Genomic DNA, 24,468 nt, shown 5'->3' with positions numbered 1-24,468 from the left:
TAGATCATAGTGTTGTGTAGTTTATAGTGTTGTGTAGTGCATCGTGTTGTGTAGTTCATAGTGTTGTGTAGATCGTATTGTTGTGTAGTTTATAGTGTTGTGTAGTTAAGTGCTGTGTAGTTCATAGTGTTGTGTAGTTCATAGTGTTATGTAGTTCATAGTGTTGTGTAGTTCATAGTGTTGTGTAGTACGTAGTGTGTTTACTTTCAGGACTAAAACATACATTTTCAACTTTAGGATGGTGAGACTTGGAAGACAGACAACTGCACTACTCAGACATGCCACAGGGGTGTAATTACCACCACATCTGCGGTCTATGAGTCTGTAGAAAAGCCTGTGTGTGAAAATGGATACCCACCAGTGAAAGTCTATGACGAATCAGGTTGCTGCTATCACTACGAATGTGAATGTAAGTTCAAAACGTAATGTTTTTAATTATCTTCTGTTCTCACCTTCTACAAATACGTATTACTCCAAGTGTACTTGTTTTAAAGATGTCCTCCAGTGATTTTTTAAACATTTCCTGTTGGAAAGTGATATCCAAATTAAAACTTCAAGGAGTTTGTCTGATCCAGTGGCGCAACTTTGGTTTTAGAAGTGGGGGGGGGGACATAATCATTATCATTATTATTTGTATCCAGTCGGATAAACACTCCAAACACCCTACTCGACCACTCAGAGGCGTCCGCATGGTCCTAAAGCGCAGCGTTGCCTTGTTTTGTATCACATTACAATGATTAAACTGGGGGGGAACAAAAATGAAATTTCAGAAAGTGGGGGAGACATGCCCCCGTCCACCCCCCGTCCCCGGTGAAAGTTGCACCCTTGGTCTGATCTGATGGTGACATTGTGATGTTATCAGCTTGTGCCATTTCATGAGGATACCTCGACCAGCTGCTGTGTTCAGTAAATCAGGTGTTAAATGAGGTGAAAAGGAGACTGGAGTAGGACTTTAAACTCTTGTATTGATGAGAGATCTATCTATTTGTTTCCTTCTTCTGTTCTATCTCTCAGGTATCTGCTATGGATGGGGAGACCCTCATTACGTCACATTTGATGGCCAATATTACAGTTTCCAGGAAAACTGCACCTACGTTTTGATTAAAGAAATAGTTCCTCTACAGAACTTCAGTGTCATCATCGACAACTATAACTGCGATCCGTCTGGACATGCGACCTGCCCTCAGTCTCTGATTGTCAATTACAAGTCTTACAAAATCGTTCTTACTCCGAAGAGATTAAATGTGACAACAAATATGGTAATTATAACTGTGCTATTGTAAACCTTTATACACTTTGAAAAAGTACACTTTGAGATAGAAATGATTTGATACAGACATTCTTTGATACAGACATTCTTTGATACAGGCATTCTTTGATACAGACATTCTTTGATACAGACATTCTTTGATACAGACATTCTTTGATACAGGCATTCTTTGATACAGGCATTCTTTGATACAGGCATTCTTTGATACAGACATTCTTAGATACAGACATTCTTAGATACAGGCATTCTTTGATACAGGCATTCTTTGATACAGGCATTCTTTGATACAGGCATTCTTTGATACAGGCATTCTTAGATACAGGCATTCTTAGATACAGGCATTCTTAGATACAGGCATTCTTAGATACAGGCATTCTTAGATACAGGCATTCTTTGATATAGACATTATTTGATACAGACATTCTTTGTTATAGATATTATTTGATACAGACATTCTTTGATATAGATATTCTTTGAAATAGACATTATCATACCACTTTAAGACTTAAAATAATCTAGCTTCATATTTTGAAATCTATTATTTACTTATTTACTTTTTGTAACGTGGGGGTATTGATTAATAGGGATATCTGAACTTGCCGACTACGACAAATGTAATTTGTACACTACAGTAGTTACAAATAGTTATTTAGCAACATTACATATTGGTTAACCACTTTGATGATGCCATCACATTAACTCAAAACCATCATCAAGGTATCTGAAACATTCCCATGACATTTCAAAGAATGTCATTATATTGACAAATTATTAACAGACTACCAACTCTCCTTGTGACTTCATTTAGTTCTGGAAACTGTTCATATCTTATCTACATTATTGTAATGTTATTCTGTTCTCTACTCTCATTCGTAATGTCATGTTTTTCCTTATCATTCACCAGGTTTATATCAATGGAAATCAGATCTTCCCGACCTTTTCTAATGAAGACCTCATGATCACCAGCACTGGGGTAGAGTTACTGTTGAAGATCCCTGCCATTAAAGCAACAGTGATGTTTAAGTCCCTTATGTTCAGTGTAACCCTGCCAAACTCCCTATTCCACAACAACACAGAGGGGCAGTGTGGTAAGTATGTAGGCTTTACTGCATTCCAAATGGCACACTGTTCCCAATGTAGTGCAATCCTTTTAACCAGGGGGGATAGGATCCCATTGTAGTGCTCTCCTTTTAACCAGGGGGAATAGGGTCCCATTGTAGTGCACTCCTTTTAACTAGGAGGAATAGGGTCCCATTGTAGTTCACTCCTTTTAACCAGGGGGAATAGGGTCCCATTGTAGTGCACTCCTTTTAACCAGGGGGAATAGGGTCCCATTGTAGTGCACTCCTTTTAACCAGGGGGAATAGGGTCCCATTGTAATTAACTCCTTTTAACCAGGGGGAATAGGGTCCCATTGTAGTGCACTCCTTTTAACCAGGGGGAATAGGTTCCCATTGTAGTGCACTCCTTTTAACCAGGGGGAATAGGATCCCATTGTAGTGCACTCCTTTTAACCAGGGGGAATAGGATCCCATTGTAGTGCACTCATTTTAACCAGGGGGAATAGGGTCCCATTGTAGTTCACTCCTTTTAACCTGGGGGAATAGGGTCCCATTGTAGTTCACTCCTTTTAACCAGGGGGAATAGGGTCCCATTGTAGTTCACTCCTTTTAACCAGGGGGAATAGGGTCCCATTGTAGTGCACTCCTTTTAACCAGGGGGAATAGGGTCCCATTTGGGATGCAGAATTATGTAGATCAAAAACACTAAGTATGATTCAGATGAACAGCTTGTAGTACTCTGTGAGTAAACCAAACATTTGTTGCAATGATTTAATGTTATTTTGTTTCGTGTTTTTGCATTTCTATGACATTAAAGAGTTCACTGTACAGTTACAATGATAGCATTACCAATTAAAATATACTGTAGGTAGGCTTAAAGTTATGAGCAGCTGTTTCTGACATAAAATAACTTGTGTTTTTTCTCATTCCCATATTTATTGTACCTTTTATAAAGGTACCTGTGACAATATCAGGAAAAACGATTGCAGATTACCGAATGGAAAGATTGACCCATCATGTCCTGGGATGGCTCATGAATGGAAGATTCCTGATGTTAAAAAACCCTACTGTGAACGGCAACCCCCTACCCTACCTACCCCTAAGCCTCCAACCTGCCCGTCAGGAAAGACATCAATCTGTGACATCATACTTAGCCCGTAAGACGTGTAACCTTGTAATAACACAAAGAGACAGCTATATTACAAAGACAAGGGAATCTGATTGAGGTTGCTATGACACTGTTTACATACAAGTCTGTAAACTCTCCGGTAAAGCATGGGTTGTTGTTCCATAACTTAGACTGTTTATGCCGTCTGAAATATGTCATATTCATAGGAACTTCATAGATGCTTCACAAATAATTTAGCGTGTAAGGCATACAGTAATCAATATTTGTAAGAAATCTGTTGTGACATGTTAAATGCCCCATTTGGTTTAGTCCGATATAATAACTTAAAAGGGTTCTTTATTTTGGAAGGGTCTTTAAGCAATGCCATGATGTTATCCCACAACAACCCTTCTTCGAGGCCTGTAAGTTTGATGTCTGCCACATGCCAAATATCTCAATCGGCTGCTCCAGCCTGGAAGCCTACGCCGTGAGGTGTGCAGGAGCTGGAGTCTGTATCGACTGGAGGAAATCAACTAATGGAACATGTGGTAGGGAAGGACTTTCATATCCAATAAGGATCTGTGTCCCCAATGGGATCCTATTCCCTACATAGTGCACTGCATTTGACCAGGCTCCTGCCATAAGTAGTGATCTAAGTAGGGAATAGTTTCCCATTTCGGATGCAGGATAGATGTTAATACGATTTTAAATAATTCTAATAACTTTACGATTTACATGAATTATTTGTATTTTGACAACCTGCATTTACAAATTGTGTACATACTGTTTTGCCTTTCATTCCATCTTGACCATAATATAGATCTGACATGCCCTAAGACCAAAGTGTATAAGGCATGTGGCTCTACTATCCAGCCAACATGCAATTCAAGGTATCCATCTCATTTCCATCTCATCTCATTCCCATCTAATCTGATACTCATCACATTCTCATTCCCATTCTCATCTCATTCCCATCTCATCTCATTCCCATCTTATCTCATGCCCATTTCATTCTCATCTCATTCCCATCTCATTCTCATCTCATTCCCATCTCATCTCATTACCATCTTCTCATTCCCATTTCATTCTCATCTAATTCTCATCTCATCTCATTACCATCTTATCTCATTCCCATTTCATTCTCATCTCATTCCCATCTCATCTGATTCTCATTACATTCTAATTCCCATCTCATGTCATTGCCATCACATTTCATTCCCATCTCATTCCCATTCTCATCTCATTCCCATCTCATCTCATTCCAATCTCATCTCATTCTCATCTAATTTCCATCTCATTCTCATTCCCATTTCATTCTCATTCCCATCTCATCTCATTCTCTTTCTCATTTCCATATCATCTCATTCTCATTTCATTCCCATCTCGTCTCATTCCCATCGCATCTCATTCCCATCTCATTATTTTATACCTCTACCTAATGAACATGCATTCTTAAAGGTTTCCATTCTATACCAAGGTTTCTAGTCTGTAAAAAAATGTTTTTTCTTGTCTTAGATACAATGAAAAATATGTGCATCCATGTCAAGGAGCACAAATGACCCGTGACGTTGTATGTGACTCATTCATGGAGGGCTGTTTCTGCCCCGAGGGTACCATCTTGTTCAACACATTCTCTGACACCTGTGTTCGTGACTGTGGTAAGGATGTGTCAGTTTAAGGAATACATTGTTTAATTGTGTCTCAAAGTACCAGCATGTATGACCTAAGATCTTATTTTCCCTTCAAGGATGCACAGGACCTGATGGAAAACCCAAACAGGTAATAATGTGGATGTATACCACAATGAATCTGTCAGAAGAAATGGTTCAACAGCTCACTTCACATTATGGCCCACAAAAAGGTTCTGTATAGAACCCCCATTATTTTAATCAGTTTACTAGTTTCATTGGGGATTGTAAGTTGTCCAGCCCTGAAGAGGCTGGAGCCCTATTGCTATTATCAATCAATCAAATGTATTTGATAAAGCCCTTTTTTCATCAGCAGCAGCAACAAAGCCTTTACACATACTCAGCCTAAAACCTCAAAGAGCAAGAAATGCAGAGGCAGAAAGACAGTGGCTAGGAAAAACTCCCTAGAAGGCAGAAACCTAGGAATAAACCAAGAGAGGAACCAGGCTCTGACGGGTGGCCAGTCCTCGTCGTAATAAATTTGAAGTCTCTGCTAACAGTGTTTGTTTTGTCCCAACACAGTTTGGTGAGACTTGGTACAGTAACTGCCAGAAGTGCACGTGTAATGCTGACACACTGAGTGTCCAGTGTGAACCAGTGAAATGTCCGCCCCAAGAAATTGTTACCTGTAAGAAGTACGGTGAGGTGTTGGTCAACGAGACGGTGGACTGCTGTCAGAAAAATACATGTGGTGAGTAGAGGCAGGATAGAGAGGCACCTTAACGTGCTACCAGGTAACCCGGGTACAAGTCTGCTTGTGCTAAATGTTTGGCATATGAAAAGGAGTGTAATGTTAGCACCAAACAGCTCTTCATTCTAGCTACTTCATAAAGCCTTCATAGGCACTACATAAAGGTGTTACAAAGCATCTATAACGTGCTTTATAAAGGGTTCATAAATGTGCCATAACTCTGTGACATAATCACCAGACTGTGATTAGTGTAGCTTGTCCCTGAGCTGGTGGACCAATGGTTTCTTACCTCTCTTTCTGCTGGAGGTTCTGCATGTTGATTCCAACCTTAAAAGTAACAACAAAGAAAACTCATAACCATGTCAATGGACCATGTTATTGGACCCTGTCACTGGACCATGTTATTGGACCATGTCAATGGACCATGTCATTGGACCATGTCAATGGACCATGTTATTGGACCATGTTATTGGACCATGTTATTGGACCATGTTATTGGACCATGTCATTGGACCATGTCATTGGACCATGTTATTGGACCATGTCAATGGACCATGTCATTGGACCATGTCAATGGACCATGTTATTGGACCATGTCAATGGACCATGTCATTGGACCATGTCATTGGACCATGTCATTGGACCATGTTATTGGACCATGTTATTGGACCCTGTTATTGGACCCTGTCATTGGACCATGTTAATGGACCATGTCAATGGACCATGTCATTGGACCATGTTATTGGACCATGTTATTGGACCATGTTATTGGACCCTGTCATTGGACTATGTCATTGGACCATGTTATTGGACCATGTCATTGGACTATGTCATTGGACCATGTTATTGGACCATGTCATTGGACCATGTCATTGGACCATCATGCACCATAATTTAAAAACTTTGTAAAGTGATAAAACAGTGACTTCATATTTCTATTCCATGAACGTGGAAAGGCACAGCGCTCGCTCAAACATATCATGTACTTTGACTTTAACTTCAACCTGGAGCTAATTATTAAGCCCAGGATTAATGTAAATATTATCATGAACATGGAGCAGGTGTCATCATGGCAACATGGTGCAGGTGTCATGATGGTAACATGGTGCAGGTGTCATGATGGTAACATGGTGCAGGTGTCATGATGGTAACATGATGCAGGTGTCATGATGGTAACATGGTGCAGGTGTCGTGATGGTAACATGGTGCAGGTGTCATGATGGTAACATGGTGCAGGTGTCATGATGGTAACATGGTGCAGGTGTCATGATGGTAACATGGTGCAGGTGTCATGATGGTAACATGGTGCAGGTGTCATGATGGTAACATGGTGCAGGTGTCATGATGGTAACATGGTGCAGGTGTCATGATGGTAACATGGTGCAGGTGTCATGATGGTAACATGGTGCAGGTGTCATGATGGTAACATGGTGCAGGTGTCATGATGGTAACATGGTGCAGGTGTCATGATGGCAACATGGTGCAGGTGTCATGATGGTAACATGGTGCAGGTGTCATGATGGTAACATGGTGCAGGTGTCATGATGGTAACATGGTGCAGGTGTCATGATGGTAACATGGTGCAGGTGTCATGATGGTAACATGGTGCAGGAATTGTGACTAACTTAACCGTTCAACAACTGTTATGTCTCAACCATTTTCTGACCCTTTTATTGTGTGTTCTTTCAGTGGCCAAACCTGTTTGTGTCCACAACAATACTGAATACACGGTGAGAAGTGACACTTCTTTGATATCACTCAGAGCCATATGACAATAAATAATTTGTAAATGTTGTATAAAATAAACCTAAATATTGATGTACCAATTACAGATTGCCCCTTTAAGTAATCCTGAGAGCCACTGTGGCCCCAGGCTGAATTGTTGCTTCAGTGCATGACACTAACTCTCATTCTCCAGCTTGGTGAAAATGTTCCCAACGGCACCTGTGAGGAGTGCAAGTGTGGTCCTAAAAAGGATCCAGTCTCCAAGCTATATGTTGTTGAGTGTGCCCAAATCAACTGTTACACCACCTGCCCAACGGTACTGTACTCGGGATAATTGCGAACTCGGTTTAACATAAGTGAACCATTTTACATGGTTGGCTATACAGTATAATATTCCAGGTTTATATGAAGGAAATCCCCTAATGATGTCACCATGTTGATTCTCCTCCAGGGTTATGAGTATGAAGTCGTACCTGAGAAATGTTGTGGAACGTGTGTACAGAAGGACTGTGTTGTCGGTCTCCCAGATGCCACATCTCACATCATTCAGGTGACATTGATGAGATAATGCACCCAAATCAGATTATTTTTAATATCAGATATCTTTGTGAAATGTCAAAGGGACGAATGACATCAATAATGAGAACCTATAATTGCTTATAAATTCTCATAAATGTTAAAGGTGTAAATGCTTAAGAAGTTAATGTTTGTTTACATTTTTGAATAATGATGTAGATATTTCTGAAAAGTTTATAAATGATTTATCAACTCTTATCAAATCAAATCAAATCAAATTTATTTATATAGCCCTTCGTACATCAGCTGATATCTCAAAGTGCTGTACAGAAACCCAGCCTAAAACCCCAAACAGCAAACAATGCAGGTGTAAAAGCACGGTGGCTAGGAAAAACTCCCTAGAAAGGCCAAAACCTAGGAAGAAACCTAGAGAGGAACCAGGCTATGTGGGGTGGCCAGTCCTCTTCTGGCTGTGCCGGGTAGAGATTATAACAGAACATGACCAAGATGTTCAAATGTTCATAAATGACCAGCATGGTCGAATAATAATAAGGCAGAACAGTTGAAACTGGAGCAGCAGCACAGTCAGGTGGACTGGGGACAGCAAGGAGTCATCATGTCAGGTAGTCCTGGGGCACGGTCCTAGGGCTCAGGTCCTCCGAGAGAGAGAAAGAAAGAGAGAATTAGAGAGAGCATATGTGGGGTGGCCAGTCCTCTTCTGGCTGTGCCGGGTGGAGATTATAACAGAACGTGGCCAAGATGTTCAAATGTTCATAAATGACCAGCATGGTTGAATAATAGTAAGGCAGAACAGTTGAAACTGGAGCAGCAGCATGGCCAGGTGGACTGGGGACAGCAAGGAGTCATCATGTCAGGTAGTCCTGGGACATGGTCCTAGGGCCCAGGCCAGTTGAAACTGGAGCAGCAGCATGGCCAGGTGGACTGGGGACAGCAAGGAGTCATCATGTCAGGTAGTCCTGGGGCATGGTCCTAGGGCTCAGGTCCTCCGAGAGAGAGAAAGAAAGAGAGAAGGAGAGAATTAGAGAACGCACACTTAGATTCACACAGGACACCGAATAGGACAGGAGAAGTACTCCAGATATAACAAACTGACCCTAGCCCCCCGACACATAAACTAATGCAGCATAAATACTGGAGGCTGAGACAGGAGGGGTCAGGAGACACTGTGGCCCCATCCGAGGACACCCCGGACAGGGCCAAACAGGAAGGATATAACCCCACCCACTTTGCCAAAGCACAGCCCCCACACCACTAGAGGGATATCTTCAACCACCAACTTACCATCCTGAGACAAGGCCGAGTATAGCCCACAAAGATCTCCGCCACGGCACAACCCAAGGGGGCGCCAACCCAGACAGGCCGACCACAACAGTGAATCAACCCACCCAGGTGACGCCCCCCCAGGGACGGCATGAGAGAGCCCCAGTAAGCCAGTGACTCAGCCCCCGTAACAGGGTAGAGGCAGAGAATCCCAGTGGAAAGAGGGGAATCGGCCAGGCAGAGACAGCAAGGGCGGTTCGTTGCTCCAGAGCCTTTCCGTTCACCCTCCCACTCCTGGGCCAGACTACACTCAATCATATGACCCACTGAAGAGATGAGTCTTCAGTAAAGACTTAAAGGTTGAGACCGAGTTTGCGTCTCTGACATGGGTAGGCAGACCGTTCCATAAAAATGGAGCTCTATAGGAGAAAGCCCTGCCTCCAGCTGTTTGCTTAGAAATTCTAGGGACAATTAGGAGGCCTGCGTCTTGTGACCGTAGCGTACGTGTAGGTATGTACGGCAGGACCAAATCAGAGAGATAGGTAGGAGCAAGCCCATGTAATGCTTTGTAGGTTAGCAGTAAAACCTTGAAATCAGCCCTTGCTTTGACAGGAAGCCAGTGTAGAGAGGCTAGCACTGGAGTAATATGATCAAATTTCTTGGTTCTAGTCAGGATTCTAGCAGCCGTATTCAGCACTAACTGAAGTTTATTTAGTGCTTTATCCGGGTAGCCGGAAAATAGAGCATTGCAGTAGTCTAACCTAGAAGTGACAAAAGCATGGATTAATTTTTCTGCATCATTTTTGGAATTTTCTTATTCATTTATGTTTTTATAACGTACAGTATTAAATTACCAACATTTATTTTTTTGCTACTTGACAGCTTGGGAGGTTTTGGTCGCCCCCTAGTGACCGCTGTGTGAAGTATGAATGCACAAAGACAAACAGCCAGTTCATCGTTGTGGAATCCAAATTGAAATGCCCAGTGTTCCGTCCAGAGGACTGTGTCCCTGTAAGTAGATGAGGAAACTGGTTGAATGTGTTTGTTTGAAGTAAAGTAACTATACCTAAATATACTGCTTGCTTCATTTGATAGTAACTTGTAGGTTATATTGAATTTACACCCGAGTAACATATTCATAGATGATCATAGTTTTCCATTATAACATCTATACTGTGTTCTCTAGCTCAATAGACTGTAACTAGTCATATCCAAATTGAGCTGTACACTATTCTTTTTCACAGGGAACTGAGAAAACTGATGCAAATGGATGTTGCACAACCTGTAAGTTAAAACAATATAATGATTCATTTATAAATATTCATGATTTGTTTTGTATTTTTTCGTTTATATGTCAGATCTACGAGTCAAACATATGAACCTGAACTCTTATGAACCTAACCTCTTATGAACCTGAACTCTTATGAACCTGACCTCTTATGAACATAACCTCTTATGAACATAACCTCTTATGAACATAAGCTCTTATGAACCTGAACTCTTATGAACCTGAACTCTTATGAACCTGAACTCTTATGAACCTGACCTCTTATGAACCTGACCTCTTATGAACATAACCTCTTATGAACCTGACCTCTTATGAGCCTGACCACTTATAAACATAACCTCTTATGAACCTGACCACTTATGAACTTAATCTCTTATGAACATAACCTCTTATGAACCTGACCTCTTATGAACATAACCTCTTATGAATATAACCTCTTATGAACATAACCTCTTATGAATATAACCTCTTATGAACATAAATCCTCTTATGAACATAACCTCTTATGAACATAACCTCTTATGAGCCTGACCTCTTATGAACATAACCTCTTATGAGCCTGACCTCTTATGAACATAACCTCTTATGAACATGACCTCTTATGAACATAAATCCTCTTATGAACATAACCTCTTATGAACATAACCTCTTATGAACATGACCTCTTATGAACATAACCTCTTATGAACATAACCTCTTATGAACCTGACCTCTTATGAACATAAATCCTCTTATGAACCTGACCTCTTATGAACATAACCTCTTATGAACATAACCTCTTATGAACCTAACATCTTATGACACAATAAATCAATGTTGAGTTACTGTAGATGAAACTGAATACAGATGTGATGTACTTTTTCAAGTTGCTCATCTTTAGTCCATCTTTACATAGTAAGGGGGAAACTCACCACTTTAAAATGTCCTCCTTAACCCTGTCTACCTCCACAGGCACTTTAATCAGTCACTGTGATGTGAAGAACACCACCACCTACCTAGAGGTGAATAACTGCAGGTCCTCTGTGCCGGTGGAAATCTCAGCCTGCGGGGGATCCTGTGGAACATCTTCTATGTGAGTACAAACTCTAAATAAGAACACACACACATGCCAAAAAAGCACACAGAAACAAACGCAACATGCATTTGGGTTTTGCAGAAATGTGTAAGTGGGGAATTGGATTGAAGGGTGAGAATTCAATGGGAGTTGACCTATGTTTCTAACAGTGTTGTTTGTGTGTCCTGTTTGCTAGGTACTCTGCAGAGAAAAACACCCTGATGCACTCCTGCTCCTGCTGTCAAGAGATGTCTACCAGTGAGAGGAAGGTGGAGATGGTCTGCCCTGATGGGAAGAAGATCATGCAGTCCTACATTTACATTGATAAGTGTGGCTGCCATGACTCTGAGTGTGACAAGAAGAACCACTTAGATTAGGCCTTGACGAATTAAGTCTTTTAAAATGTTCTTATTTACCTTAACTGCATGGAATATGAAATAGTTGTATCTAGGGGAACCAATAGGGTCTGTCTCATTATCATATAGGCTACTTTCACGAACTGCATGTCCTTTCTCTCTACACTATCATAGACATTATGCAAACCTATTAAACTGATGAAGAAGCATGAAGTCATTATCTTTCTTGTTTTATTTCATATTGTCAAGTGCGTCATTGTGTGACTAGGGAAACAGTACACATAGTATTTAATAAAGAACGTATTCATTACATAACGGTTACTATTAAAAGGGGCAATCTGCAATTCAAACAATAACAAAGTGGCCACCCTGCTAGTGTTTTGGCAAAAACCTGAAGAATGGGGCTGGAGAAATGTAACCACTCTCAGGTTCATAGACAGGCCATGGATGTAAGAAATGACCGTCCATGATATCAAAATGATAGTTTTAATCATGTGTTGAGGCAATAGAGTTTTTGTTAACAATTATGTCGTTTACCAACAACGGAATAAAACAATCTTATATTCTGGGTTCTGATGGGTTACGACAGTTGAACTCAGTTGATTAGTCATTTATAAGTTATATTCTTCAAAAAACAATGGGTATCATCAATTTAGAAGTTAAAAGGACATGGAGCAGAGAGATGGGAGCTTGTTGGTGTTATATAAGGACATGGAGCAGAGAGATGGGAGCTTGTTGGTGTTATATAAGGACATGGTTCAGAGAGATGGGAGCTTGTTGGTGTTCTGTAAGGACATGGAGCAGAGAGATGGGAGCTTGTTGGTGTTCTGTAAGGACATGGAGCAGAGAGATGGGAGCTTGTTGGTGTTCTGTAAGGACATGGAGCAGAGAGATGGGAGCTTGTTGGTGTTCTATAAGGACATGGTGCAGAGAGATGGGAGCTTGTTGGTGTTCTGTAAGGACATGGAGCAGAGAGATGGGAGCTTGTTGGTGTTCTGTAAGGACATGTAGCAGAGAGATGGGAGCTTGTTTGTGTTCTGTAAGGACATGGAGCAGAGAGATGGGAGCTTGTTGGTGTTCTATTAGGACATGGAGCTGAGAGATGGGAGCTTGTTGGTGTTCTGTAAGGACATGGAGCAGAGAGATGGGAGCTTGTTGGTGTTCTATTAGGACATGTAGCAGAGAGATGGGAGCTTGTTGGTGTTCTGTAAGGACATGGAGCAGAGAGATGGGAGCTTGTTGGTGTTCTGTAAGGACATGGAGCAGAGAGATGGGAGCTTGTTGGTGTTCTGTAAGGACATGGAGTAGAGAGGTGGGAGCTTGTTGGTGTTCTGTAAGGACATGGAGCAGAGATATGGGAGCTTGTTGGTGTTCTGTAAGGACATGGAGCAGAGAGATGGGAGCTTGTTGGTGTTCTATAAGGACATGGAGCAGAGAGATGGGAGCTTGTTGGTGTTCTATTAGGACATGGTGCAGAGAGATGGTAGCTTGTTGGTGTTCTATAACGACATTGTGCAGAGAGATGGTAGCTTGTTGGTGTTTGATAGAGGAAAATATGGTTGAAATGACTAATTATGTATACATTCCAATCAGAAACTGACTGGTACGGTACATGTGAGTTTTCCCTCTTGCCCCCTTTCCCAATTGTATATAATGTAGTCAGGAGTTAGTAACAATAGGTCTGTTCCTTAGTTCATTCAGTTGTACAAATCTCCAGGTGGTGGGAACGGGCCATCTCCAAATGGTCGGGAATGTTGATTTATGCTGACTGGCCTTGACTTCGTGCTGATAACGCGGAGGCTTGAAAGTTAGAGGGGCCCTCTGTTTGTGAAACGGAACGTTTGGAAAACGCTGACGTCATTTTCAGTTTATAACCTGTGGAAATGTGTGTAAGCATTCAGTACTCTCTGGAATTAAACGCTCTTTACCTGGCTTTTAAGACTGGTCTCGATCTACTTCATGCATAATTAATGAACTTACACCTCATTAATGAATAGAAACGAGTGTGAAATTGGTTTTGGCAATTAAAGCATAGAGTAATTTAGAATTTCTCCATCAATTTGGTCCTTCGAGACGGATCTAAAATATCCCTCTCTGTGCCTGTAGGTAGTACGCTGGAAAATCGTGCACGGACGAGTTTTGACTCGTTTTACTAAAGACCTGACCTCTGAATTGAGGTAAAAATTGAAACAGGCCTGCGTATTATCACAGAGGACAGAGAGGATGACTAGATTCAAACGAACAATGTTTTCCCAGCCGGCAGCAGGTAAAGTAGCCTTTATTCTCGATTCTGGGGGGATTTGAGCTCTTTAATTGATGTTCTGAAATTTTCAGAAATCATCAATAATGGGGGCCTTGCTATTCCCACAGGGTATGTATGACCATCATACACTGGGTTTTGTATAACCGATATACACTGAAGCAGGTTCGAAAATAACCTGTGGTAATGTGCACTACCGAAAATAAACTAAAACTTAGTCATGAGTGGCACACCAGCCCGAGATTAAGACGGGATATTAAATAGGTACTGGGAGATAGGACGGTGAGTTTGTACAAATACTGGGCGTAGAGAGACGGCAAGCGCAAGATAACTGGATTGGTCATGTGAATAGTGGCAGTATTGATCACCGTCCCGATTCAACTAATACTACGGAAAATATCCAAATGAGGAGGAGAGGGAAACTTAAATCTAAAGAAATGAGATAAAAGCCATTCTTTAGACATGACAGTTCCAGGCGAGAGGGAAGTTTAACAATTAGTGGCGTGAGATAACGATTATTAGCGTTCTTTAAAAGCCCTCTGACACAACCGGAAAATACCAGGGCTTTACAAACCCTGGGCTTATGGTTGTAAGGTTAGACCTAATGTTTGTTTCAAAAGTCAAAGCTATTGGTAAGATTTCCATAAAAGAGCTAAACTTAATCATGAGAGATTACGACAAAAAGGATTGTTTAGCTGAATAAGGGGGAGAGGGTAACTTAAATCTAATGCGAGAGGGAAATATAACAATTAGTGGCGTGAGATAACGATTATTAGCGTTCTTTAAAAGCCCTTTGACACAACCGGAAAATACTAGGACTTTACAAACCCTGGGCTTATGGTTGTAAGGTTAGACCTAAAGTTTGTTTCAAAAGTCAAAGCTATTGGTAAGATTTCCATAAAAGAGCTAAACTTAATCATGAGAGATTACGACAAAAAAGGATTGTTTAGCCGAATAAGGGGGAGAGGGTAACTTAAATCTAATGCGAGAGGGAAATATAACAATTAGTGGCGTGAGATAACGATTATTAGCGTTCTTTAAAAGCCCTCTGACACAACCGGAAAATACTAGGACTTTACAAACCCTGGGCTTATGGTTGTAAGGTTAGACCTAATGTTTGTTTCAAACGTCAAAGCTATTGGTAGGATTTCCATAAAAGAGATATGGGCATTTAAATTTGGGCTATTTTCTGTTGTCTAGATGTCGGAGTAACAACTTCAGATAACTGTAAAAATGGGTATATTTGCGGAGAGTCTCGGTCAAATTCAGAGCGCTGGTAGTATAGTGGCGAGAGCAACAGTCTCGCCAACGGGAATCCACGGTTCGGTTCCCGGCCGAGAGTTTAACTAAAATTGATTTTAGATCGTAATCGACCTACTTGCATGTTTTGCCTGAAAAATACGGTCGCCAGTGTTTGAAAAAGATATAACTGAACGGATATTATGTGTTCCAGATAGAATTGATAAAAGAAGTCATTAAAAATAACGACGAAACAATTTCGATGTAAAACGCTATTTCGCCCAAAATGATCTGGTGGAATAATGTATTGAGATAGGAGTCGTAATTAAATAGATGTATCATAGAAGAGAGAGAGTTACCTAAAGTTAAATGGGGGGGAACTCAATCTGAATAGGGAATATATATTTTACAAAGGCAGGCAGATTTGTGGCTATGGCCAGCAACGGAATTGCTAGACACTCAATGGGGCTATATAGTGCAACGCTTTGGACTATAAATTAGGTAAGAATAGTTTAATCGTAAGAAGTTGTGATTGTTTTTCTGATTATTGATTTTTGGTTAAGGTAACACCAGTGAATTTGAACAAAAAGTAACGTATTCTAAAAATGATCTGATTTCCGTTCTCGTTGCGGGGAACAAATGAAAAGTCTTATCTTAAAGGGACAGTGCACGGTAATCACAGTGGTTTGAGTGTATGACAGTGGAAAAAATATTGTGGGACGACAATTCGAAGAGAGAAAAATAAGTTACATGATACATCAAGAGATTTAAAACGAACGACGTGAAGGGATCATAAGAATTATTGGGTGTCATTGTAGGAGTAAATGTTTGGGATAAGGTGATTTCCCTGTTCCCAGAGACAAGGCATTTTTAAGGCGAGCACTCACTAATGCTGGTCTGAGTTGTAATTAGACACGTGAATAACGTATTGGGAATAGAGTTGTAATTAAAATACTAAGTCAAAGACGAGACAGGTATTTAGAGCAAAATGGATTCTAAATGATAACAAAGAGACAATTATGGTTTATGCCCATCGAAAAGCTTTTATAAAATTGGCGAATTTAGAGATGTTGGTTGGGGTGGTAAATTATAATTCAGGATTTGAACAGATGTGATAAATTAGGTTTGGTTAATCGAACAAGAATTATTTACAATCCATTTGAAGTCGCTACGAATTGGCAGGTTGAGCGCTTGATGATGACGTCACTAGCGCGACACTTTTGTCACCAGAGACTGGGAATAACGGAGCAAACTGTATGGCTATTAGTGTGTGTATCGAGGCTTCGAGTAACCTTTCAGAAGTTGAGATAAAAAAGTGTTTTGTTTATTTGTTTATTGGTTATAGTCAATTTTTGGGTTTGATTTAACTTAGTTGAACAGTGTGTTCTGGCGGGTTTAGGTAGAACTCTTTGTTCCGGAACGGATGAAAGTTACCCATAAGTAAGTAAATTAAAGGAGCCATGAGGGAATGAAAATGCATATTTATTAAATATCGGGGATTAAATGACGGATTCCTTACACTGTGAAATGTACGACATTGCGGCAGAGAGAAAAAGTAATGCATTGGATAATAATGTTATCGGGTGAATTGTATCTAAAGGTAGCATGGTCATTTAAGTAAACATATCCGTAGACGATGTTTAAAACTTATGATTATTGATTTGAGACAAAGGGGAATTATCATTAGGTTTTAGTTATAGTTCACTTATTGAGTTTCTGATTCGAGGTAGCATTAGTGAATGATAGTTAGGGATGTGGTGGCTCAATTTTAGAGGCCTCCTGGGATTATAATTTTATAATTTTGTCTGCAAATTATATATATATAAAACAACTGTTAGAACGATTTGTTTTAGTGCAAGGAGATTTTAAAGAGGCACGCTCACATATGGAACCTTATGAGATGTTTTTTTGGGGTTTGAATCATACAGGTGACTATTTCTATTGTAAGGATAAAGGGATCTTTATGTCTAATATGGTATGGCATTTTGACCTTATCATGACTGACTTCTGAGGTCTGATCAGCCTCAGGGGAGAGTCATTTGTATAATGAATGGGGTCATATTGAGTTACTTGTTTTAAGGTAAATTCATTAGAAATGAAGCAGTTTTGGTTGAGGGTTTAGAATTACTGTTTGAACCGCAAATGAGAAAGTGGTTCAGGATTCTGTCTTATAACATTAGCTGTGAAGTTTTTTTTTTGGATGGGCTATTAGGGAGTTGGTATTGTAACAGAGAGAAAGTCATATTCATCATTGAGAATAAATAGGGGAAGATAACATATTTTGAGCCAACAGGGCAGGGAAGGAATTGAGGTATTTTTATTTGATTTTAACACCCGTGTACAGGAGTGTCAAAAGACGGGGGACATTACCTGTGTAATGGGGGAGGGTGTCCGTATGGGGATTACATGATAACCAACTTGGGACAGTTCTGGGACTGGAGAAGAGGATATCTTTATGGCATAGGGAATCCCACAAAGGTGGATAGGTTTCCCATGATATGGGGGAAACCTGGGAGTACTGTTGAACTTATGTAAAGGTGATGAAATCCTACTAACCATCAAAACTATTAAGCTCTCTGATGCAGGCACTTACATCCCCGGACTACAAAGGACCGGGACAGACACGGTGGGTGTGTTTTCTATTAAGGTACTGCCAAAAACAGAGGTCTCAGATGAGCCAGGGGGCCAGACACACTCCTCTACCACCCCTGGACCGAACCTGCCACCACTGTGCTAAAAATCCCATTCAGGTAATTAATGTTAGACTATTCAGCTATTGATCAATTAGACACGGAGACTGGTTTTGATGGTAGGGACAATTTGTGGCTGTCTTATACAGAATAGACTTGCTTAGAATATGCTTCTTGCTAGTCAGAGGGGAGTCTGCAAGATGTTCGGTGAACAATGTTGTACGTATATCCCTAATAACACCAGTCCAGATGGTAGTATATCTAAGGGCCTTAAATGGGCTTGATGCACTATCTGCTGAGATGAGGACCATGGCGGGGGTAGAGGAGTCTGACTGTCCACCTGGTTGGGAGACTGGTTTGGTAAGTATACTGGTATGGTGGTTACTGGATTTCTGACCCTAATTCTTGTATTATTTGTTATTGATGTGATGTGCTGCTTGCATCATACCATGTTTTAAGAAGTCTGTTACAGATGTGGTGAAGGCTTCAGGCATGATGCCTTTGCTTGATGCTCCAGTTGGAGAGGCTGAGGTGAAGCATGCTTTGAGGGGAGGATAAGACTGACCGAGGATGACCCATGTATGTTTGTTCTCCCTGTCATGAAGGGTGGCATGGTGCCCACCTGGTGCTGGATAAGAATAGCTGAGAGGACTAGATGGGTTATAAGAATGCTTTGTTCTGCTTTACTCTGTTTTACAGGACCAAAGTTTTATTCCACACTTTGCAACACATTAAATCCATGTTATTGTCAGATAGAATACTGAGGGTTCCCAAGGAGAGGGCTTGTTAGTGTAGGAAGGATTTTTAATATGGTTAGCATTTATTAGATTATACGTTTTTAAATAGTATTATATTTAACAGGAATATAGGACATCTATGAGGAGTTAGGATTATTGTTAGGATTAAGATAGATTGATTAAGGAATTTGGAGAAAAGCCGCTCATAGACATGTTTTTTTTTTTAAAAGAGGGTCCATGGGTTTGGATGGAGCCAAACAGTGAGACATATAGTTCAAATTTGGAAAACATGAGAAACATAGCTTTAGGCAGACAGAGGAGCCCTCCCCCGCACTGCAGAGACCTTGAAGGTTGGAGAACAGAGAAGCTTTAGAAGGCCAGGACGAGCAAAGATAACATAGTGGGTAGATAAGTTACTGAGTGGAGACAAAAGTGAGAATTGGACATGTGGAAAATGAAAGGGACACTCCTAAATGGAATTTCAGACATAAGGATAATTCACTAAATCTTATCTAAGTCATTGTATAAGAATAAGGCAAGGTTGTTACCTGGGCAGAGCCAGGTAACAAAAGGGGGATGGGTAAATAGTGTTCTAGAATAGGATGTGACCTACCGGATAATTAACTAATACATTTTTTTTTGTTAATTGGTTTGACGAATAAGAAACTGTTTTATTAACCAAACCTGTATGTCCAAGAGTTTATGCACTACAGGTGAACTACAGGTGAAGACACTCAATCCAGTCCCGTGGGCCACCCGGATTCATATCGCACTGCGGGGGGGTAAGATACATATCACTGTCGAACAAATAAACAGTGTTCGGGAGGAGAACTGGAATTAACAGAATTCCGGGGGCCATCTCTCGAATGAAGTAACACTCCCTGTCCTGTCACCCCTGTTTTTGTTCATAGAAGTGAAGATGTATCTGGCTCTTGCTAAAGTGATGTGTTCTCGGGGAAAGGGTGGGGTTTCACATGGAAGCTGTTCGTCTGAGCTGTCTTATCGTGGGTGACGTATTCCTGATACAGCACGCCCTACTAGAGATGCGGAGAGTGGTAATTTGACCCATGGTTTAGACGGTGAGGATTTTGTTCCAAAATAGAAGAGATATCAGTGCAGGTTCCCATATTGATCGTGGACACAGGTCATAGCTCACACTGAAAGGGATGGCTACGTAAACCCATACACTCAATTTGGGATCAGGTGGAGGATAGTAAGGGTTGGCGTTTTGGACTGTGTTCCCGAGCAAAGGAAGTATTGTATAAAGGTGCGAATTAACATTAAGGCGGTCAATACTCAGGACCTAGGGTTATGGTATGTGGGCTTATAGAGGTGGAGACTGGGTTTGGGGAGTCCAACTTATGGTTGGAATGGATTCAATATACGGCCAGATCAGTGGCTAAAGAAGAATGTTATGCCTGTGTGAACGCTAAACCCCAGTTAACAACTATCCCTTTTCCACTGAACGGAATTAATTCCCCTAAGGGAATGGCATGTATGGTAAAGCTGTTCATGAAAGCAGGAATGCCAAATAATGACAGTTGTATTGATTTGCACTATTTATATCCCCAGGAACCAAGTTGGTACAGAGAATATGACCACTGACGAGACCATGTCTGAATTGACAGGCTGGTTGAACTCTTGGGGACATCAATAAAATAAAATGGGCCAGTGTCGACATCTGGTGGTTGTGCGGGGGAATGAGTTTGTGCGGTATTGCCGACTGATTGGACTGGACTATGTGCTTTAGTACATTTAGGAATGCCTTTTACACTCATACAACACCAAGACATGAAGTTAGCCAAAACGAGAGAGAAGAGATGCTCCATCTATGTCTTTTGGCGAAAGAGTATATATTGATAACATTGGGGTTCCACGAGGTGTGCCGGATGAGTTCAAGGCAAGAAATCAGATACTGGCAGGATTAAAGTGGTCTACTCTCAATAAGAATGTAGACTGGATTAATTATAGTTACTAGAAGGGTTATTAAAGGGTTTGTAGAACAGACTGAAGCAATCAGCTGGAAGACCTGACAGAATAGAATTGCATTAGATAAAAGGAGGAAGTGGGCGTGGTAATCAGGACCGTGTCTTACATCCCAGGTAGCACAGCTCCGAACGAATCAGTGCCCGAAGCCTCAGCTGGTTTGACCACCCTGGCTCACGGGTTGGCAGAAACTCTGAGGTGGATAATTCTCTGAACTAAATTGGGTAGACAGTATTTATGGAAAAATGTGGTGTTATGGGCTACCTTAACCGGTGTGACTGTGTTAGTCTTGTACGTACGTGGTTGATTGCGTGTATGTATGAAAGTTATTGTTTCCAGGACTCTGGAGAGATTAATGACACTACAGATGGTGCGTTATGGGCCGATCCAGGTTCTGACCCATGGAGGACTGAAGGCATGTCTACAGAGGAAGTGGACGAATCTGGATCTGTCATTTGTGGGGAATTTATGTTTGATGAGAATAGTGTTGAGATGAAGGGGAATTAGATTGTAATTTGTTTCAATGATTAAACTGTTTTTTAATAAAGATTGTAAAAAGAAAAAAAGAAAAATCCTGAAAGAGCAGTTATGATTCTGATGTAGGTTTAACCTCATAGTCCGCCCCATCCCGCATGCGGTATCGTTACTACAGCCTTAAGCTCATTACCATAACGCAACGTTAGCGATTTCTAAAAATCGCAAATGAAATGAAATAAATATGCCTGCTCTCAAGCTTATCCTTTTCTTAACCTCTTAAGTCGACCCTCTACTTTTTTGAACATTCTGTTAAAAATCGCGCAACATTTCAGCGCCCTGCTACTCATGCCAGGAATATAGTATATGCATTTGCTTAGTCTGTGTGGATAGAAAACACTCAGACGTTAAAAAAACTGGTTAAATCACTGCTGTGGCTTTACCAGAACGGCATTTACATCGAAAAGCACAGGAAAAACTGATCACTGAAAATGGGAAAATATATCCATGCGCTACTTGAACCCATTGATAAAGGTGAACCACAATTAATTGACTGAGGTTGCAGTACCTACAGCTTCCACACGGTGTCTAGAGTCTTGTCATTTCCCTTCGAGTTTTTTCTTGGTCAAACACATACAGGACACCGTATCTCCTCCGGTCTAGGACCGGATATTTTCGTTGAGTTTCTAGCCGGACATTTTTCCAGACGGACAGCTAATGATCTTTACATCGCCTCCTGATGAATTTTATCACTTATTAACGTTTACTAATACCTAAAGTTGCATTACAAACGTATTTCGAAGTGTTTTGTGAAAGTTTATCGTCGACTTTTTGAATTAAAAAAAAATGACGTTACGTTTTGAAACAATTTTTTTCGTTTATCACACAGTCTACATATAACGATATCTAGGCTTTATATGGACCGATTTAATCGAAATAAAGACCCAAATAGTGTTTATGGGACATCTAGGAGTGCCAACAAAGAAGATGGTGAAAGGTAATGAATGTTTTCTATTTTATTGTGCGGTTTGTGTAACGCCGAAATGCTAATTATTTTGTTTACGTCCCCTGTGGGTCTTTTGGGGTGTTGCATGCTATCAGATAATAGCTTCTCATGCTTTCGCCGAAAAGCATTTTAAAAATCTGACTTGTTGCCTGGATTCACAACGAGTGTAGCTTTAATTCGATACCCTGCATGTGTATTTTAATGAACTTTTGAGTTTTAACTAATACTATTAGCATTTAGCGTAGTGCATTTGCATTTCCAGAGCTCTAGTTGGGACGCAAGCGTCCCGAGTAGAAGCAACAGGTTAACAATCCTGTCGTCTCAGATTTTCAAAATATGCTTTAGAACCAGAGAAAATCAATAATTTGTGTAAGAGTGGTGATAGCTAGCTTAGCATTTAGCGTTAGCATTTAGCACGCAACATATTCACAAAAACCAGCCAAGGAATCAAATAAAATAATTTACCTTTGAAGAACTTCAGATGTTTCAATGAGGAGACTCTCAGTTACATAGCAGATGTCCAGTTTTTCCTGAAAGATTCTTGTGTAGGACACATCGTTCCCTTTTGTTACTATGCATTTGGCTACCGAAACTAACCGAAAATTCAGTCACCTACATGTCGAACTTTTTTCCGAATTAACTCCATAATATCGACTGAAACATGGAAAACGTTGTTTGAATCAATCCTGAAGGTGGTTTGTCATATATCTCTCCATTGAAAGCACCGTCCTTGTAGCTGGTTTGTTCTGAGATTCGAATGGAAAAATACTGGGAGCTGAGTTTTGCGCACCAAATGCCACGCAGACACCAAGAGGGACACTTGGCAATTGTAGTCTCTTATGGTCAATCTTCCAATGATATGCCTACAAATACGTCACAATGCTGCAGAGACCTTGGGGACACAAGATAAAGAGTCCGTTCATTCCTGTCGCATTCACAGCCATATAAGGCGATCATGGAAAACGTAGCCTCAGAAATCCTGTGCATTTCCTGGTCGGTCATACATCTTGGTTTTGCCCGAAGCATTGATTCTAAGGGACTCACAGTGAAAATCTTTGCAGTTCTGGAAACGTAAGACTGTCTTCTTTCCAAAACTATCAATTCCAAGCATATTCGAGCATCTTTTAGTGACAAAATATTGCGCTTAAAACGGGCACGTCTTTTTATCCAAAAATGAAATACTGCCCCTAGAGTACTAACAGGTTAAAAACAGTTGGAGTTAAGGTTAGATTTGATTAATGATGGGTGAAAAGTCGGGTAAACATTTATAATAATATTTTTATTTTGTAGATTTGAATGTATAATATTTGATCAAAGGGAGGATTGATAGAGGAAAATATGGTTGAAATGACTAATTATGTATACATTCCAATCAGAAACTGACTGGTACGGTACATGTGAGTTTTCCCTCTTGCCCCCTTTCCCAATTGTATATAATGTAGTCAGGAGTTAGTAACAATAGGTCTGTTCCTTAGTTCATTCAGTTGTACAAATCTCCAGGTGGTGGGAACGGGCCATCTCCAAATGGTCGGGAATGTTGATTTATGCTGACTGGCCTTGACTTCGTGCTGATAACGCGGAGGCTTGAAAGTTAGAGGGGCCCTCTGTTTGTGAAACGGAACGTTTGGAAAACGCTGACGTCATTTTCAGTTTATAACCTGTGGAAATGTGTGTAAGCATTCAGTACTCTCTGGAATTAAACGCTCTTTACCTGGCTTTTAAGACTGGTCTCGATCTACTTCATGCATAATTAATGAACTTACACCTCATTAATGAATAGAAACGAGTGTGAAATTGGTTTTGGCAATTAACTAGTTGCTCCTACCCTCTACTTTTTTGAACATTTTGTTAAAAATCGCGCAACATTTCAGCGCCCTGCTACTCATGCCAGGAATATAGTACGTTCATATGGTTAGAATGTGTGGATAGGAAACCCTCGGACGTTTTTAAAACTGGTTAAATCACGACTGTGGCTATTACATAACGTGCGTTACATCGGAAAGCGCAGGAAAACCTGATCACAGAAAATGGAAATAAA

General features: G+C 40.6%; 1 protein-coding gene across 2 annotated transcripts in view; it reads left to right on the top strand.

The window, feature by feature from the left end:
- LOC115117244 (intestinal mucin-like protein) overlaps window positions 1-12,251 on the top strand; it is a 30,305-nt gene extending 18,054 nt beyond the window's left edge. For both annotated transcript variants that reach the window (XM_065022222.1, XM_065022223.1), the window contains 15 exons: window positions 1,015-1,259; window positions 2,175-2,358; window positions 3,287-3,488; window positions 3,809-3,987; window positions 4,260-4,329; window positions 4,955-5,097; window positions 5,187-5,218; window positions 5,650-5,818; window positions 7,508-7,548; window positions 7,737-7,859; window positions 7,995-8,093; window positions 10,223-10,351; window positions 10,585-10,624; window positions 11,580-11,700; window positions 11,879-12,251. In XM_065022222.1, the coding sequence (XP_064878294.1) occupies window positions 1,015-1,259; window positions 2,175-2,358; window positions 3,287-3,488; window positions 3,809-3,987; window positions 4,260-4,329; window positions 4,955-5,097; window positions 5,187-5,218; window positions 5,650-5,818; window positions 7,508-7,548; window positions 7,737-7,859; window positions 7,995-8,093; window positions 10,223-10,351; window positions 10,585-10,624; window positions 11,580-11,700; window positions 11,879-12,059 (1,958 nt within the window). In that variant the 3' untranslated portion in view covers window positions 12,060-12,251. The remainder of the gene's footprint in view (window positions 1-1,014; window positions 1,260-2,174; window positions 2,359-3,286; window positions 3,489-3,808; window positions 3,988-4,259; window positions 4,330-4,954; window positions 5,098-5,186; window positions 5,219-5,649; window positions 5,819-7,507; window positions 7,549-7,736; window positions 7,860-7,994; window positions 8,094-10,222; window positions 10,352-10,584; window positions 10,625-11,579; window positions 11,701-11,878) is intronic.
- Window positions 12,252-24,468: the final 12,217 nt, after the last annotated feature.

The sequence above is a fragment of the Oncorhynchus nerka genome, linkage group LG9a (assembly GCF_034236695.1).
Source record: "Oncorhynchus nerka isolate Pitt River linkage group LG9a, Oner_Uvic_2.0, whole genome shotgun sequence".
Lineage (NCBI taxonomy): Eukaryota > Metazoa > Chordata > Actinopteri > Salmoniformes > Salmonidae > Oncorhynchus > Oncorhynchus nerka.
This window is presented reverse-complemented; position numbering and strand designations above follow the sequence as displayed.